Below are 18487 nucleotides of genomic sequence, written 5' to 3' on the forward strand. Positions count from 1 at the left end.
TCCTTGTGGTTGTAGGACTGAAACCCCTGGTTCCTTGCTGGCTGTCGGCCAAGTCAGTCTCAACTGCTGCAGAGTGCTCACAGCCTTGGCACCCAGTCCTCGTGCAGCAGCAGCACGTCAAGTGTCAAGTCTTTCTTATTCTTCAGACACCTCCGACTTCCTCTTCTGCTACCAGGAGAAAAGATTCACTGCTTTTAAAGGGCTTGTGTGATTAGATTGCGCCCACCTGAATAATCCCTTTCACCATAATGTAACGCTCGCAGTTGTATTCTTTCATCAAATTGGGTTCAACCCCGCACGCGAAGGGGTGGGGATTACACAAGGGCAAAGGTCATTCTTAGAATTCTGCCTACCTTGACCTCTTAGAGAAAACCAGTAAAAAACAGTTTCTACCCAATTCAAGAATTATTATTTGTTAATGCTCAACACTGCAAAGGGGATTTGAGGTACCTAAGTGATTATACCTGGAAAAGTTCCAGAACCAGTGATTTACAGGTTAACATAACTCTGGACTCCAAGCCTCCAGGAAGGGACAGAAAGCTGTTCGTAATAAGTGGGCTGCTCTTTCTGAGGCCTCTCGAGGTTTGCTTTCTCCTTCCTTCTTTTCTACTAAAGCACTGAATGTTAATGCAAAGCAATTGCCAAGAGGATCACTGGTGTTCTCTCTGTAGCCATGATGAGGGGACTAGACAATTATCTAGTCCCCTCATCATGGCTACATTGAAAAGTCAAAACATTAGAAGTTTTGACTTTTCAGTCTTAAGTTGTCCTCTTGGCAATTGCTTTGCATTAACATTCAGTGCTTTAGTAGAAAAGAAGGAAGGAGAAAGCAAACCTCGAGAGGCCTCAGAAAGAGCAGCCCACTTATTACGAACAGCTTTCTGTTTTGAGGACCCTAAAGACTTTCTGTGAGTTATACCTATTGATAATTGCCACATAGAAATTAAGTCTGGAAAGATTTTCAAAAACAGAAAAATATACAAGCACACATTCTCTTAGCCTTTAGAGTAATGATGTCTGCAAATACTGCACTGGGAAAATTGCTTTAAATGTGCAGCGTGGTCTGGACTGAGAGTCAGGCTGTGGGTCAGACAGAAAGAGGCTTAAAGAGAGATGAAAGAAAGCCCCGGGGATTCTGGTCATGCTTTGCCCTTGAAAACTATGCCAAGTTCTCTCTCTCTCTCTTTTTTTTTTAAATGGCGAGATCCGGTAGTATTTCGTGACTGCTTTAATGGCTTAGAACTTCCCGCTTTCCTTTTAAACACAGGCTCTCTCATTCAGTTATGTGTTTCTTCTTTCTATCCTGCTTGCAAAAAGTGAGAAAATAAAGCCAAATCCCTTCAATTAGGACTCCATTACGGTCCTTCTGCTGAGTGACTAACTCGTTCGTTCTTCTCACTCTATTTTACGTACTTTGCGTCTTTCTGTTGTCTCTGAGCAAACGCTCTGAGGTCTCTAGTGTCTTCCCGTGGCCTCTCAACACAACTTCAAACATGACAGCTGCTGAAGGAGAGGTTAAGCATCCCCCCGCCCCAAGGTTAAACCTTTGCCCGGCTTTGTCCACTGAGTCTCTCGGGAAGGAGAATCTGAATGGACGCCCGGAGGGACGGTGACTGAGAATGAGAGACGGCCTCTGTGAGGGACGGCTCCTTCCTTTCTGTGGGGATTACACTCACGGGGCGCACGCCCCTCAGGTGAGCGGCAGCACCGAGCCCACGGCGGCCGCAGCCGGTGGTGGCCCGCCTGACTGACCCAGGTGGCAGCAACAAGCCCGCGCAGGGACTGAGTCTTGCCATGGTCCTCCGCGCCCGCGCCCGAGGACGTCAGCGCTCTGGCGTGCCGCCGCCGACCAATGGGAGAGAAGCCACATTGCCGACGTCTGCTGTGATTGGCTGTACGCCGGAAGGCGGTGGCGGGGGGTGGGCCTCGAGGCGTGTCTCCTTTTCGAGCTCGTGTCGGGAGTGGAGATGTGAGGCATCTGAGCAGAGGAGGCCGGTAGGCCACCTGGACGGCCTGTCCCTGCGAGAAGGGGACGCCACGCGTAGGGACGGATCTCGCGCTGTGGCAGCGCTTGAACCGCACCACAGTTGGCGGAGGAGCCAGAAGGGGCCGGGCTGGGCCCCCGTTCCTCACGGCCCGGATGGATGCGCCCCGCCCGGTGTTCCGGCGGCAGGCGGCCGCCAGGCTCCTGCGGACGGCCCGGGTCCCCCGCGAGTGCTGGGTTTTGCCCACCGCGCTGCTCTGCGCCTATGGCTTCTTCGCCAGTCTCCGGCCGTCCGAGCCGTTTCTGACCCCCTACCTGCTGGGGCCAGACAAGAACCTGACGGAGAGGGAGGTACGCGCGGCGGCCGGGCCCGGGATCGCGGGAGCGGGCGCGGGCAGGGAGCGTGCGGAAGGGATTCGGTTAAGGAAAGGACGAGGGCCCGGGAGGACGTTCCAGCCGCGGGAGCCACTCTGGGCCGACATCTGTGACTTTTCCCGCTTGGGAGGCGGCTCCGTGCTGTGCGCTGCATCAGTTCACGCTGTTTTTCTGTCGGTTGGGTGTATAGGGCGCTTCTGCGAGGGCTCGGGGAAAAGAGGGATGTATTTGGATAAAAAAGTGGAGACAGCGCGCTGTACTTTGGACATGGTCGTGGTTGAGTAAATATTTGTTGTTGAAAGTAGAGAACCAGATGCTGAGTAACCTCTGCTTTTCTGAAAGGCTCTGCCTCGCCCGAATACACCCTACCTTCTCCCTTCCCGTACGTTACTTCGTTTACCTTTGACGGCATGGACCTGTTCAAATAAGGACAGTAGAGGACAAGGACCCATCACCTTAATTTGTCTTCATTTCATTTGGATGAAGCTGTGTCCGGGGATCTGCTGCCCCTCGCACCCACCCCGCCTCCAAGGATAAAAGCAGATACTTAGATGATATCGCAGAATTGGCACTTAATTATAGGTTTTTTTGCATTGTGAATTGTTGCTTCACAGATGTTAGTTTTGCTTGTCAACAACATGGTGAGATCTCTCAAAAGCTCTGTCCCTCTGATGTTCAGAGTAATTGAGAGCCCGAAGTCCATGGTCAAGAACTTGCTGACTGATTTTCCCTAGATGAGGGTTTGCAAGTAAAATACTTCAAAAGTGCATGGTGTACTTTAAAAATGTGTACGGTCAATCGCAACACTTGGTTTTTGAAGAACTAAACTCAAGGTGCTCCCACAAAACCAAAATAAAGCAGGTTCAACGTCCTCTCCCTTGAACTCTACAAAGCATGAGAGCTGAGGTCTGGTACTCCTTTCTGGAACACTACACAGGGTGAAAGCTGAGTGGGCACTCCTTAGCTGGTCCTTTTTTCCTATGCCTGCTTCTCCCACCCTGCGCCCCACCCCCCACTGTTGGTGTGAAATACTCCCATCTAGACCTCACTCTTCTCCCTGTGGTTAGTAGTCACCTCTTTTGAGTAGCCACTCAGTATCCCTGCATAACAGGTCAGAGGAGGATATAATTACTCTTAGCCTACTTTGTTGTTACACTGCTCCTCCATTTTCAAGGACTTAACAGGGAATTGAAAGTCAGTGTTGAATCCTGGATTGAAGGTTTCATTTGAGTTTCTCATAGTGTCTCATCTCTAGCAAGCATCACTCACTTTTACCCAACTTCAGATCTTCTGTTTCTCGGTCTTATGCACCACTCCACAAGGCACTATAACAGTTATTCATTACCCGTTTGAATTTTAATATTGGTTAAAAAATAAAATGGAAACATCCAACTCTTGTGAACAGAATGATTTTACAAGAAGAAAATTACTGCAGTAAATATGTGAATGATCCTGTACACCCACAACTACCACTGAGTCTGAGGTGTAGCCACTGCAGCAGAAACGATATGCTGGTGAGCTGCTAACAATTAAAGTTTCATGTGAACTGCCATGTGACCTGCAGTTTGTGCACCTTGCCTGACAAGAAGTGCATGGGGGAGAAACATTCTCCCAGTGTTGATGTTTGAAAGCTGATCTGTTTTGTCACGTGCCCTGGGCAGAGAGTTGCTCTGTGATGTGCCATCATGTGCCCTGCCTTACAAGAAAGATTTCTACAGTGAGTGAAATACATTCAGGGGCCATAGGAATAAAGCAGGGGTGCCAAGCCCAGTAAATATTTGCTGATCGTGTAACAAAAACATAGCACACTTCTGTTATTGCAAATTAGATGAGGAAGCGGGCAGGGTTTGAAGAGAAAGCTAGTGTCTGGAAAGAGTTCATTTGTCTCTGAGGACTTCAGAATCACTGCTGAGTTTGTTGGTTATGCACAGTGTGGCTCAGTTCACCCTCCCCAGAACCCTGGGTTTTTTGAATATCTAATAACCGAAATAAGTAGAACAATTGTTCTCCTTCCTTACTGAGTGCTTGTTTTCACCAACGGACAGTTAATTTAAAAAATATTACATGATTTTTTAGGCAAAGCAGTTGTCTAATCATGGTCAGTGATGTTTGTGTTGAAGTTCATATTTCCCCCTAGAAGACTTTAGAAGGGCCGAGTTGGATCTTCTTAAATAGAGCTATTGTGAACTGTCCAAAGGCAAAAGGAGGAAAGAAAGGACGGAATTTCCTCATCTTTCCCCTCTCAAAAGATTTTTTTCTTAGATATCAAGAAAAACCTTAACCTGTTTTAGGTACCATTTAAAAAGTTTTAAAACAGGTTAAAATTTGACTGCATTCCAATAGTTTCAATAAAATAGAGCTCTATTTGTAAAAACTTTTTTATCCTTTCATCTTTTTTAGCATGTGATTTGATATTCACTACCTTTCTTTGATTTAAAGAAATCATTCCACTTGTTCTGGCTGATACTCAGAGCCTCACAGAATTTGGCTCTCACCTCCATAGCAGCCCGTCTCCTACTAACTACATCCTTCTTCCCCTTCCCTTCCACATGCCCGAGCTCCATCCACGTTACCTCACAGCTGCAAGTCCAGCATATCCAGTCTCATCTGTTGGCCTGTGCTTGAAGATATGATCTCTGCTTGGAGTAATCTTCCCATACGTATCAGTTGATATCTTTCTGTTGGCCTCTAACTTTCACATTCTTCAAGGTCCATCTCACAGAAGCAACCCCATATTTCCTATCTCACTGATCAATAATGTATGTATGTATGTTTCTCACTAGGTTCAGAACTCCTGGAGAACTGAGGTTTCATTTTATTCTTTTTTTTTTTTGTAATCTCCATACAACTTTAAAACAGTGTTGTGCAAATAAGTGCTTATTAATTAGTTGTTTAATTGAAACCTGATTCTAAAAGTCTAAATCTGAATTATAAATTAAAACTGAACATCTGTTTCCCCTTGACTTTTTGAATCTCAGAGGAAAGCACAAACAATCTCTGGTCTGTGCTGTAGAAAGGTACCTTAAAATCAATTCCCTTTGCTCACATGGCAGATCTTACCTGAGGTAAGAGGTGTTGTCCAGGGTCTGAACAGGGAATCTATAATTCGTACATTTTTGCATTCAAGATTCAAAGTATCCATCAAAGAAGCAGTTTAAGGTGTAACAGCTTCTCCTTGGAGGTAATAAAGAGAAGGGATCTTTTGGAGACCCAGTGGCAAGCTCTGGAGATGGTGTGATCTTTATCTCTTCATGAATACCCTGTAAAAGCACCTCAGTACAGGTTGAAAAAGCTGTCCTAAGCATTACAAAAAATCCTGGAACGTAGTATGTAATCAATAATAGTTTTCTGATTGAAGAAATGAGGCATTTAAGTGTGGTGGATTCAGAATGTCTGGGTTCAGCTCTGCCAGTTACTAGCTGTGATAACTTTGGACAATTTACTTACCCTTTCTCTAAGGCCAAATTTCCTCAGTTGTAAAACAGAGATGATAAAAGCATTTTCCTCTTAGGGTCGTTTGGATTAAATGAGGTCAGGTAAGGTGACTAGTACAGTGTGCAGCTACTCAGTAGAGATTTGCTCTTATAATGCTGGTAATGTCGTGAGAGGGACATTCATCTAGGGTTGCTCTCTCTCAGGGAAAAAGTCTGATTTACTTAGAAGAAGTAAAAAGGAACTCTTCTGGTCTTTCCCCCTCTTGCCTTTATTTTTGTTTCTACTTGGCATTGCAAGTCTGGCAATGTGACTTTTCCTCATCTTCATTATCAGAATTGTGGTTTTGTATTAGGACTAGAAACAGACCTATAAGCATAAACATTTTAAACTGGTAATTGAAAGGGCGCAGTTTAGTGATGAAAACGTGACGGTTCACCGTTTGGGACAGCCGTCATTGAAAGGCACAGGACAAGTCTCGGAACAGACCGTGTTACTGCAGCGATGAAGTGAGCCGAAGTCCGAGGGCTGTGGCAGAAAACAAATGAAGATGGGGTATCGAAGGAGGGAGTGACAGAGGGTATTTTAAAGGAAAAGTGTGACGGTTAATAGCTCTGTGGTGGTGTTTGGTTGGGAAAAACATGTTGGGGAAATGGGAAGGTGAGTCAGAGGAGGCACTTTCAAACTTAGAACCGCGAAGAATATCTGTAAAACTCTAGGCAAAAAAGGAGCGGGAAGCCGTTAACGGAACCTCGCTGTGCCGTCTGCAGGGAAGCCTCCGCTCTTCTGACCTTCATGTCAAGGTTCCCTTTCCTCTGGTTTTTCTATTCAGAGGCATCTTTCGCTGTGGTTACGGCTGCCAAGTGCACTTTGTTCTTCATTTGCTACAGTGTCCACGGTTTGAATAAGAATCATTTCTACAGTTCTCAATTATTCTTTCATGCACATATTCATGTGCAAGAACATTTCCTGATTAAGTGGAGGTTGCTAAATAATTAACAAACACAAATTAGACCAAAGCTCATGAAGGTCAGGCTATTATTAGACAAATCACTTTTGGTTTTCGGCAAGTCAAAAGCAAATCAAGCCTGGAATATGTTTCAAATCGTGTTTTACTTTTATAGTGTGCTTTGCATTGGCAAAAGGTTTTACAGTAGGTTACTTGATTGTTCCTCTAAAACCTTAAAACAATTAGTCCATTTTACAATTGGCAAACTGAAGTATATACATGAGAGTTAAAAGGAAAGTCACCCTCGGATTTAGATTGTCAAAGTCTAGGATTGCATTGCTCCATCACAAAATGATCATTTAAAAACTGACTGACTTACACCCGAGGACCTTGCTGGACACTAAGCAGGTATAAGAGGAGGCAAAAGTCTTCTACAATGATTGTTATTAGAAGAATGAGGGTGATAGCTTAATTAATTTAGCTAATTCATATTGTTCCGAGTGGTCTGTGCATCTGCTTCTGTCCTCAAGTCTTCAGACCTAAGAATGAAGTGGAATGATTTACATGTATGCTCTTATTCAATCCCTGCAACAAATAACCCTATGGTATAGGTCTTATCCCTTTTTTTTTACTGATAATGGAGATTAAGTCTAAAGGGAATGAAAACTTCCTAGGATCACACAGCAAGCGATGGAACTGAAATTCTAGCTTGGGTCTTAAATGGTTTAAAGCTTATTTTAAAGATTATTCCTGATGCAGGACAGTGCAGATTCCCCCAAGTGGGGAGGAGACCAAGCCCTGCACTGAGAGAGAAGAGGGTTCTTGGCAGAGAGTGTAGAAAGAATTCAAACACGCATCAAAGTAAGAGTCAAAGAGAAAGTTCATTATAGAAGGGGCAACACTCTACAGAGTGAGGTCTCCTCTCAGAGGCAGAGTGAGAGAGCCTAAGAGAGATAAAAAGGGACAGAGACAATAGAGAACAAGGACAGAGAGACAGAGTAGAGGCACTGAGAGGGACCCCCAGTGTTCTAGGGGAATTCGGTTTCCATACCATTCTCCAGTTCCTGTGGGTTACGGTTTAAAGACCGCGTTTACCCGTTTTCCTTTGATATGGACACAGTGAGGAAGGGGAAGAGTATGTAGCATGGGAAGGGAAGGCTATATAGCGTGAAAGGTCTGGTGGCAGCTCCCAGCCTTTAATCCGCAGGTTCCCACGGTTTTAGCCATAGGGAATGAATGATTTTGTGTAGGGCAGACACTTAAAGACTGGTTTTTCTGAGCGGCTGCTTTTCTCTGTTTCCCCTTCCTGGTGTGGGGAAATGGGTTGTTAGCAATCTCAGCTGAAAGCTTGCTTTCTTCTGTCTGCAGCGCTGATCAGCATATTACAGGGTCTGAATGTAGCTTGATTTAACAGTTTAGTTCTCTTGCTTCTTCCTTATATTATTTCTACTATATCTCAATTTAAAAAATACTTTAAAAAGAAAACAGCAACACTTCTTTTTTTCATATTAAATAAAAGCAAAAAGGACATCAAAGTTGCTTATAATCCTACCACCTACAAGTAGTTACGCTGTCAAAGTGCAGACAGATTTACTGCCTTTACTAATTCCTGTACCCCCAAAGAAATGAAACTTAAAATCAGAACAGTCAGATCAGTCCTAATTAAATAGTAGCATCAAGGTTCCCTATCCTGTGGCTAGAAGTAAGAATTGACTGTGACTCCACAATGTTTATCGATCCAAATTTCTTCTAAACAGTATGCTATTAGGTTGTGCAGGTGAGTCCACCCCCAGAGAACCTATAAGGCAATGGTTCTCAACTATGGCTCACATTAAAATCTCCTGGGAGCTTTTTAAAAATGTCCATGGCTGGGAATCCAAAATGCTTAAAGCTCCTTGGGAAATGTGCAGCCTTGGTTAAGAGAACCGGTGCTATGAGGTAATTGGGGCCACTGATGCATACAGAGCAGTGGCAAGGGAGCTTTGAATGTTGCGACTGGCAGTCTCCCAGCAAGAGGAAGGCTTTGAACTAGGCCTTGATGAATGGGGAAGATTTTAAGAAAAAGAGGATGGGGTGGAAATGGGGAAGTATATTCTAAACAATTATCAGAATTGTTGTCGAGATTTCTTTGGTTTGATGAGGATGAGGTATTTGAAATGTTGGTAGGTCGTTTTATAAGAATGAATTGCTATGAATATTCCAGGCCTTTTGATGTCACTAATGGGTTTTTATCCTTCTTTTACTATCAGGTCTTCAATGAAATTTATCCAGTGTGGACTTATTCTTACCTGGTGCTGCTGTTTCCAGTGTTTCTTGCCACAGACTACCTCCGTTACAAACCCGTGATTCTGCTGCAGGGGCTCAGCCTTATTGTGACATGGTTTATGCTGCTCTATGCCCAGGGACTGCTGGCCATTCAGTTCCTGGAATTCTTCTACGGTGTTGCCACGGCCACTGAAATTGCCTACTACTCTTATGTGTACAGTGTGGTGGACCTGAGCCTGTACCAGAAAGTCACAAGCTACTGTCGAAGTGCCACCTTGCTGGGCTTCACAGTAGGCTCTGTTGTAGGGCAGATCCTCGTCTCAGTGGCAGGCTGGTCCCTGTTCAGCCTTAATGTCATCTCTCTTACCTCTGTCTCCGTGGCTTTCGCCGTGGCCTGGTTTCTGCCTATGCCACAGAAGAGCCTTTTTTTCCACCACGTTCATTCCATCTGCCAGGGAGTGAATGGTATCAAGATACAAAACGGTGGCATTGTTACTGACACCTCAGCTTCGAATCACCTTCCCAGGTGGGAGGATGTTGAGTCAAAAATCCCTCTAAATGTGGAGGAGACTCCCATAGAGGAAGCGGTAAGTTCAGCCTTCAGTGTCTTGGGGTGGCTACTCTGGGGACCAGACCAGTGGTGAAAAAGCAGACAGGAAACCCCCTCTCGCTGGGCCTTGTATTCATTTGGATTCAGGTTTTATCCCAAGTTGGTTGGTTGGTCCATTCGTTCACTGATTCAAGATAAGGTTGATTTAAATTAGGGATGACATTTTCCCCAGGAGTGAATGACCTTTAAGGTCGGACTAACACAACATTATATTGCTTGTGTCAGAGATGTCTTAGAAGTTACAGCAAAGGCTGTCTCTTCTTCATCTTTCAATCCCCAGAACTTGGCATTCAAAGAAAGCACTCAGAAAATTTTTGCTAAATGAATAGATGAAATGATTCCGATAAATGAAGAATATCTACTTCTAGTTTCTAAATTGAAGCCCAGAGTATTTAAGGATAGGAGTTACCTTCCTATTCTGTGCTGGAAATGATATCTGATATTTAACTTCAAATGATACTTGGCTGAAGTGGGGTAGTAATGAATAATACAAAGAAGAGAATCAAAAGAGGAATAAAACTGAGCTCTATAAGCTTTGTAGGTTGGATGAGAGTAAAGGACCAACATGAAGTCTTTGCCTTTCCACCTGGAGTTAAGCCAAATTGCTTCAATGTGGCATCTGATGTCCTCACTGAAAATCAATCTACTCTGCCTACCCTCTTTTTTTACCACTGGTTACTAGTTGAAATTTAGGTTATCATCCAGTGGGTGACACTTATCATGAAACTCACTTTGATTATTAAGGCACATGTGGGCAGCTTCTGTCTGAGTTACCAGGGACTGAGTAGAAATGAAATGCTGATTCCTTGGTAATTTGTTAGATGATGTTGGAGAATTAACAAAGAATTGAGGAGGGAGGGAAAGTACAGTCATTTGGTAGATCTCACGTAGTAGAAAAAAGAATAAGAACCTTTTAAAAGATCAGTTTTGAATGTATTAAAATGGCTTTAGCTAAGATTAATTTGTATACACATAAGTATTTTAAATATTAACATTGGTCATAGTTCTGTACAGTTGCCCCCTGTGCATTTGCGTCATGACCTTGGAGCTGTCCCTTCTGCTGTGTAGGAGCTGAAGCCAGACCGTGCTCTGGTGCTGAAGGCGCTATGGGATGACTTCCTGACGTGCTACTCCCGTCGCCCTCTGCTCTGCTGGTCGGCGTGGTGGGCCCTCTCCACCTGCGGCTATTTCCTGGTTGTGAACTACACACAGGGCCTGTGGGAGCAGGTGATGCCCTCTCGTCATGCCGCTGTCTATAACGGCGGCGTGGAGGCCGTGTCAACCTTACTCGGTAAGTGAGGCGAGGTGGTAGCGGGTGGTGCGGGGGGCAAGTCCTCTGGGAGTGAAGGCTGTCACAGTCAGGTTTTCTCTCCCCGCCCAAATCTGAAGTGATCCCAAGATTCTTTATTTTGAGCTCTGATTTTATAATTTAGGAGGAAGTGCTCAAGTGGTAGAGAGTCTGACTAACAAACCTGAATTCTTTATAACCTCTGGGAAACCTAATATCATGATTTCAAAATTGTTTTCATGTCCAAGTCTCCATTATCTGATTTCTGGGTGTTTTTGCCACCTAATGTAAAACTGAGTAGCAATATACAATAACAGCAGCTATTATATGTCATGTTAACATGTGCTAAGTGCTAATCAAAGGGCTTAATGTACGTTAAATCCATCCTCACAAAATTCCTAAGATAGGTACAATTAGCATCCCCATTTTACAGTTAAGGAAACTTGGGACAGATATGTTAATAACTCGTCAAGGTCATACAGATGGTAAGTAGTAAAGTCAAGATGTGACCTCAGAGCCTGTGTCATTGACCATTCTATTGTCCCTTTCTAATTTGATGACCTTTGCCTTGGCAACACCCCCAGGTCTGTGCCCCCCATTTCCATCTCTTTGCAGACTGGCCTAATTTAATCTCTCGTCATCTCACTGGCTCCATGTTATTTATTCTATTAAGTCCAAAATCTCTGCCTGACTTTAAAGACCCTCCGTAATCTTGAGCTACCCTCTTTTTAAGCTCAAAGCTTTTAAAATGTAAGCTGACTTTTTAACTACTGAAGTAGTATTTATTTAGCAAAATAACCAGATTACTTTTTGTTTTATAGGTGCTGTTGCTGTGTTTGCAGTTGGTTACATTAAAATATCCTGGTCAACTTGGGGAGAAATGACATTGTCTCTATTTTCTCTCCTGATTGCTGCCTCCGTGTATATCATGGACACCGCGGGTAACATTTGGGTGTGCTACGCGTCCTATGTTGTCTTCAGAATCATCTACATGTTACTCATCACTATAGCAACGTATGTATTTTAATTTCAAAGGCATTAGGAAAAGTTGTGAGAGGATAAACTTTTTGGTTTCTTTATAAAGAAATTAAATCTTCTAGTTAAAAGAGGCAAATGGGAGGAAGGATTGTATTGTTTGTTTTCTCCTGAGGAACATTTAGGCAAGGTTTATTTATTTCCTTGTTTACATATTCCTGCTGTTTCCAGATGTTTGCATGAGATTTACATCATTTAGCAACAGAATACTTTTCAGTTGGTTGGGAAGGGAATTGACAGCAAAAAAAAGGGGATACTCTTCACATTTAAAGTAAAAATTGTAATACCCAGGAAGAAATTCTTGTCTATTCATTTCTTTTTTAAGTTTTCAGATTGCTGCGAACCTCAGCATGGAACGCTACGCCCTAGTGTTTGGTGTAAACACCTTCATTGCTCTGGCTCTGCAGACTGTGCTCACTCTCATCGTGGTAGATGCCAGTGGGCTTGGCTTAGAAATTACCACTCAGGTAAGATTAGTTTTGGCACTGAAGATGGTATGGCTTGATCAGGGTGACAGAAGTGGAGCATATCTAATGAAAACAAATTCAAATATAGACAGATATAAAATAAAAAGTGTCCCCTCCTTCCTTCAGCCATCCCCTGTCTGTAGTTCTTTGCTACCTGGAGCATGTTGGGACCATTATCTTTTAAAGTAACTGACCAGCCCAGTGAAGCTGAGAGGTAATATTCGTTTCTTCTAGGCCGAATCCTTCTCCTTCCTCATCCAGTTATTTCCATTTTTAATTCTGTGCCTGGACTACTATATCCCATGTTTGAGATGCCCTACTTCATCTCACTGCTCTCTCTCCATCTCCTCCCTTCTTTGTTTCAGATTCCCCTTCACCCAATTACCAAGGTCATGACTTGCTGTTGATGACTAGCATTATGATTCTTAACACATGGCCTACTGAGAAAACACCTGCACAAACACCCAAGACAATGTGAATGCTTTTCTTCATTCAGAAATTGTACAGTTGTACGTGCCTCATGCATTGTGAGTCTGTAGGTAGGGTTTGCTCTGTACTTTGGTAAAATGAGCAATTGAATCAAAAAGTGCCTACCCCAACTCCATACCAGGCCCAGTTCCCTCCATACTTACTAGTTTTCTTAGGCTACAAAGACCCAGCTCATCAGCAGTAATTAATTTGTTTTACTGAAGAGATCTAAAAGAAATGATGATAATAGGTAGTATGTTTTGAGGGCTTTCTATGTGCCAGGTACTTTGTATAGATTTTTGCAGAGCTGTCAGGATTAGACATAGAGAAAATGACTCTGAGAATTAAAGAATGTTAAGTTGTTTAAGGTCACACAGTCAACGATAGTGTGGCAGAGCCAGGATTTAAACCAGCATCTAACTCGAAAGCCTACTGTCTCCCACTGCACCTTGCTGCCTCGAAAAGGTTGCGGGGGAGCAGAGAGGAGGGAGCTTATTACTATCAATATGATTCCCAATTACTACCAGTAGTGAAAACCTCAAGACCTCTCAAGGAAGGGTTTGGTGCTTACATTTGGGATAGAGGGTAAGAGAAAAACTAAGCGCTTTTCATCTTGTTATAAAAATGGTGCGTTTAAACATATGGAATACTAGAATTTTGTGGACTGTGCTGAAACTCTAACTGCCACGATTAATAGGTTTCCTATAGGAACATGTATCCAAATTTCTAAAAACCTGGCTCAAAGCCTTAGTGACTCTCTTACTGTACCCATGAACCAGCTTATAAGTATTTAGTAAGTTATTTTAAGAAGAATATGATCATGAAGATGTTGATAAACTATGTCACATTAAAAAGTTGGCTTAGAGAAAATTCTTATGTAAAGTAATCCTATAATGGAATATAGCTGACCTTCTACTGCCCTCTTCTGGGCAAGAATAAAAGTGCTTCATCTTCAGAACTTAGCCTGTTAGTCATACCTCCCTGTCTGTTTGAGGGTAGAGACCATGATTCAGTGATAGCAACAACAGCAACAAAAATAACAACAGGATTAACAGCAGCGGCTTATGCTATAAACATTTACAGACATGATCTCATCTATTCCCAACAGCCTGTAAAGTAGGGAATATTATGAATTCCATTTTGTAAATCAAGACAAGGCCCAGCGGTTAAGTATCTCAGTCAAGGTCCCACGACCGGTAAGAGATGTAGTCAGACCCCCACTCGGGTGTCCAGGCTCGGGTACCACCGTGCTATGCTGCCTCTTTGTATCTTCAGTGCCTGACATACTGGGTAAGCATACAGTGTTTTCTGAATTTTTATTGAGAAACAACATACCTTTAATTATAGAGTATATTCGCATATATTTAATAAAACAGCCCACTTTCTAATTGATAATTCTATAAATTAGTTCTTTCCCCTTCTTTAGTTCCTGATCTACGCTGGCTATTTTGCACTCATCGCTGTGGTTTTCCTGGCTAATGGTATGGTCACTATTACGAAGAAATATAGAAAGCAAGAAGATCCGGAATCAAGTTCTCAAGGAACTACTTCATAATACACTGCTGACGACCTTCTTCTTATAGCAAGAACTCAGTACAGCAACTGTCCTTGGATAATTTAATTTTTTTAAGGTGTAGACATATATTTAAGAATGTGTATTTCATGGCTTCAAAGCAGTCAATTGACTGTATCTTTGTTCCTATAGTAACATAATACTAACTGTTCAGAGGAGCCAGAAGTCAAGTTTATTTCGTGGATTATTTAAGGACAACTTTTCTGATTCAAAAGTGAATTTGACTTTGAAAATTAAGTAAGAACAATCAAGCAGCACATGGTGTTGTATACCTGCTAGCAAGTGAGTTTGGTGTGCGATAGTACTTCCACATCTGATTTGCTAGAAGGTTGGCCTGGTGGGACCAGGGCTTCACAGAGGCCACAAGATGTTACAGGTCAGGATCAAAATACGTTCAACATATTTTGGTGTTATTCATGTGCATTTGTATTTCTACAGATGAAAGCTGTTTCTAACACTGGCAGTATTTGCTCTGGTTTGGTGTTCTGTCCAATAAGGAGTGTGTGTCTTTTCTAATATTAAGTTATCTTTAAAGGTTCATTGTATGAACTCAGTTCCCATCTTGACAGTTATGTATTTATGTAGATTTTTTTAGAAGTACAGTTTTGCATTATTCCTATGCTTCCCAGAGAAGCTCATTTAGTTAGAAAATAAGGCAAGTTTTGAAGCCCTGCTAATAATAATATAAATGAAGAGACCTAATTAGAAAACTCAAGCTAGGTTTCCTTGTCTTTTATTCTTTAGTATGAGAGACTATTAATTCCATGATGAAAAGTTAGAATATGGGCTAAAGACAACTACCCACTACCCCATTTCGTATTTGCATTCCCTTTTATTTCCAAAATAAAATGAAAAAGTCTTTTTTTTATAATAACTTCATCCCCATTTATATCTTTTATATTATTTGCCGTTCTTATCCAAGATAAAGATGTCATTAGGAATTGGATTATTCCAAGAACTTTTTCACAAACTGAGCCTCTTTTTGATTATCAGTGGGACAGGAACCAGGATAGACTTGATTCCTGCATTTTGTACAATAAATCTGCCTTTATTTCTAAGGGTGGATCGTCTTGAATATTTGCTTCAAAGAACAATTGCTAGTGATTCCATTTCCAAGTTACTTGAAAAAATATTATTCTATATACGCTTAATCCTCAGACCAGCCTACTAAGTGGCTGCTAGAATATGTGAGACATGAAAACTATTTTAAAGCCAACTTTGTTGCCTTACCTTGAAAAGAATCTAGGTAGCTGCTTTTAACTGGTGTGTTAACTTTTTTAGAACCACACAGATAAGAGTGTGAATAATAATGTCAAGATTGCAAAACTGACATATTTATTTGGGTTAAGCAGGAACTTTGGAATCAAATGAATAGGATATGAATAGGTCCTTTTCTAGTCAACCTCTTTTTAGATGTAGAGAAAGGAAAAGAACACTGAGGAGGAGAAGGGGAAGTGATGTCATAAAAGCAGCCTCTAATTTTATATTTTTCTTTTTTTTTTTGCTATATAAGGAATTATTTACTCAGAAACAAGTAGAAAATTGGTGTTTGAGGGATTTTATTTAATTTTTTTAATAAAATAGACTATGGTACAATCAAATTGTTCACATTACCAAAGCGCTATTTCCCTAGAATTTAATTTGATGTTTGTGGCACACAACTGGAGCCTTTATTTATCTAAGATGGTAATAAGTTCAAATCTTAATGTGTGGCCATATTTGTAGAATGCTGGACCATGTTTGCAAGTTGTACTGTATGCAGTTTTGCAAAGACGTGGAAATAATTTGTTGTACTTTTTATTCAATTCTGTATAGAGTATAAAATTATTTTTATTAAATAAATATTTTACAGTATATTTCCCTTTTTAATCAAAATTATTTTAAGTTTATCTTTTGCTTTAGTAGGACCTTTCAATTACATCTTTAAATCTTTTAATAATTTCTAAGACAAATTTTATATTAAGCCTTCCCCTTACCAGACCTTCCCAATTAACCTTGTCATTCTATTCATTCTTCCATTTTTTGTGATCATTACCTTTGACTTCCCCCTTATATTTGCTGTTTTCCTAATTTTTTTCTAGCAGCACATTGTACTGTTTATTCTTCTTGGTCCTCATCTTAATACCTCTCATCTTTGTTTCTAAAGCAGTCTCCCTTTTAGAAACTGAAAGGACTCACATTTCCTTTGCTGTTGACTGAATTTTAAAAATAAAGGAAATTAAATCGAGAGAAAGTACCATCTTGTTTTGAAACTTCTTGTTTTGGAACAAAGCCTTTGTTCCAGCCCAAAATATTCTTGATATCCAGGGAAGCTTCTTCCTGCTATCAGCTGAGAACCATTTGTTCATCCTATTCCGGAAACCAGTCTTCTCACCGTACTCAAATAAGCACCTTCCCTTCACTATCCTGTTCTCAAACCAGCTTCATTAAAGCATTTCCCTGATTATCACTGAAGACTTGGAAAATTTTTCATGCAAAAAAAAAATTTTAAGTTTTCCGTCCCCATAGCTGTCTTCCCTGTATCTTATTGTTTTTCAGATTATATGCCTTCCACACAGGGACCATGTCTCATTTTTGTCTTTTGTTGGAAAACACAGCCTAGTGCCTTGTGAATATTGATATGTAATAAATGATATATAATGCTCTCAATCTAGCCACCTGCCAGTGCAATAGCTAAATGCCCACTATTTAAAAGAACATGAACATAAAACATTAAGAGAAGATGCCTACCAATAATCTCTAGTCCACTGGGCAATTTATTCAAGGCATTGCACTCCCAACAACAGAAATGGGATATGTTTTACTTATTATGGCATCCTCATAATTAATACCTTACATTTGTTTAACATGATTTTGTTTGGAAAAGGCATTTCTGAACATCATCGTTCACGGCCCGGGGGGTTGGGGCCCCTGTGCTAGGTGTTCCAGTGAAAGCTGTGACACATTGGGGAAGTCACTCTGCTGAGCTTCAGTTTCCCCGTCAGTAAGTGGGGATCACCTAGTTCCCAAACTTGTTGTGAAGAAATGAAAGGACACATGGAAGCACCTGTCACCCCGGAGACAGAGTAGGCGGCTGAGGAATCAGGCCCTTTACTCTCCTTCACAATTAATTTGTAGCTATCAATCTCAAAATAGCACTTTCAGAGGAAACGTTTTTTGAATGTTTGAATCGAAAAGAAAATGATCGGAATCTTAACCCTTTCCCCCCCTTATTTTTATGATGAAAAAGTCATGATTCCTGCTCTCAAGGAATTTAATACGTTGTGATTCGAAAAGATAAATAAAAAGACCTTAGATGCCTAAGTGCAATACAAGATAATGTGTCAGGTACTGTGACAAAAGGCTTGGGTCTCAGAGAACAAGGACATTGGGAAAATCATGAGTAGCTTCCCGGAGGAGGTGACATTTGAGCTGGTTATGCGGGATGGGTAGGGTCTTTATCAGAAATTTAGAAAGGGTAACTGTAGTGGAGAATGGCATAAATAAAGGTACGAAGAAAATGGTACAATCAGCAAGGAATGTAGAGAGGAATAGGGTGAGACAAAGTTGGAAAGCCAGTCTGAGGTCATTTTCTAATGTTTATTAGTCGGAGATGGGGATGGGGAGAAATGACTAACCCTATCTTTAAGAAGTTTCATCTGGCAGTAGTGGATAGGATACATTTTATGGGAAGATACTATCTAGAATTGCTGGTTGAGTGGCCCTTTCAATGGGCTAAGCCTGGGCGAGGAAGGCCTTTATGGCAGTGGAGGAAAGACAAGATCGACTCGAGGTTACTGTGTCAGATTCTACAATGTGCGCCCGTATTTAAAAAGGTGGCTAAAAAAGTGTAAATAACTTGCCCAAGATCAATATCTGTAAAGTGGATGAGCAGGGGTGGCGTCCTGATTCCCGCCCCACGTTGTAAACGAATGGTGACTTCCGCCTCTGTGCTGCCGTCGCTGGTAAGGGCTGAGGCAGCCGTGGGAAGGGAGCTCGCCCCCGACCCCGGAAAACAGCTCGAGAGGAAGAGCACCGGGGGGCTCCAGCGGTGGGAGCACA

General features: G+C 42.0%; 1 protein-coding gene across 1 annotated transcript; it reads left to right on the forward strand.

The window, feature by feature from the left end:
- The first annotated feature begins 1929 nt into the window (after window positions 1–1929).
- SLC19A2 (solute carrier family 19 member 2) lies at window positions 1930–16682 on the forward strand. Its single transcript, XM_039881501.1, has 6 exons — window positions 1930–2335; window positions 8990–9592; window positions 10684–10906; window positions 11725–11917; window positions 12264–12405; window positions 14300–16682. Exons 1-6 carry the CDS (start codon window positions 2141–2143, stop codon window positions 14426–14428), a joined length of 1485 nt encoding a protein of 494 aa, XP_039737435.1. The 5' UTR covers window positions 1930–2140; the 3' UTR covers window positions 14429–16682.
- The last annotated feature ends 1805 nt before the right edge of the window (window positions 16683–18487 follow it).

Source organism: Pteropus medius, unplaced genomic scaffold (genome assembly GCF_902729225.1).
Source record: "Pteropus medius unplaced genomic scaffold, Ma_sr-lr_union100, whole genome shotgun sequence".
NCBI classification, from domain to species: Eukaryota; Metazoa; Chordata; class Mammalia; order Chiroptera; family Pteropodidae; genus Pteropus; species Pteropus medius.

What these genes read in the sequence shown, in the direction of transcription:
- SLC19A2 (XM_039881501.1), top strand. Translation starts at nt 2,141, where the DNA reads ATGGATGCGCCCCGCCCGGTGTTCCGGCGGCAGGCGGCCGCCAGGCTC. An exon ending in AGAACCTGACGGAGAGGGAG is followed by an intron (nt 2,336 to 8,989) that starts GTACGCGCGGCG and finishes TTTTACTATCAG; the next exon opens with GTCTTCAATGAAATTTATCC. An exon ending in GCTTAGAAATTACCACTCAG is followed by an intron (nt 12,406 to 14,299) that starts GTAAGATTAGTT and finishes CCCCTTCTTTAG; the next exon opens with TTCCTGATCTACGCTGGCTA.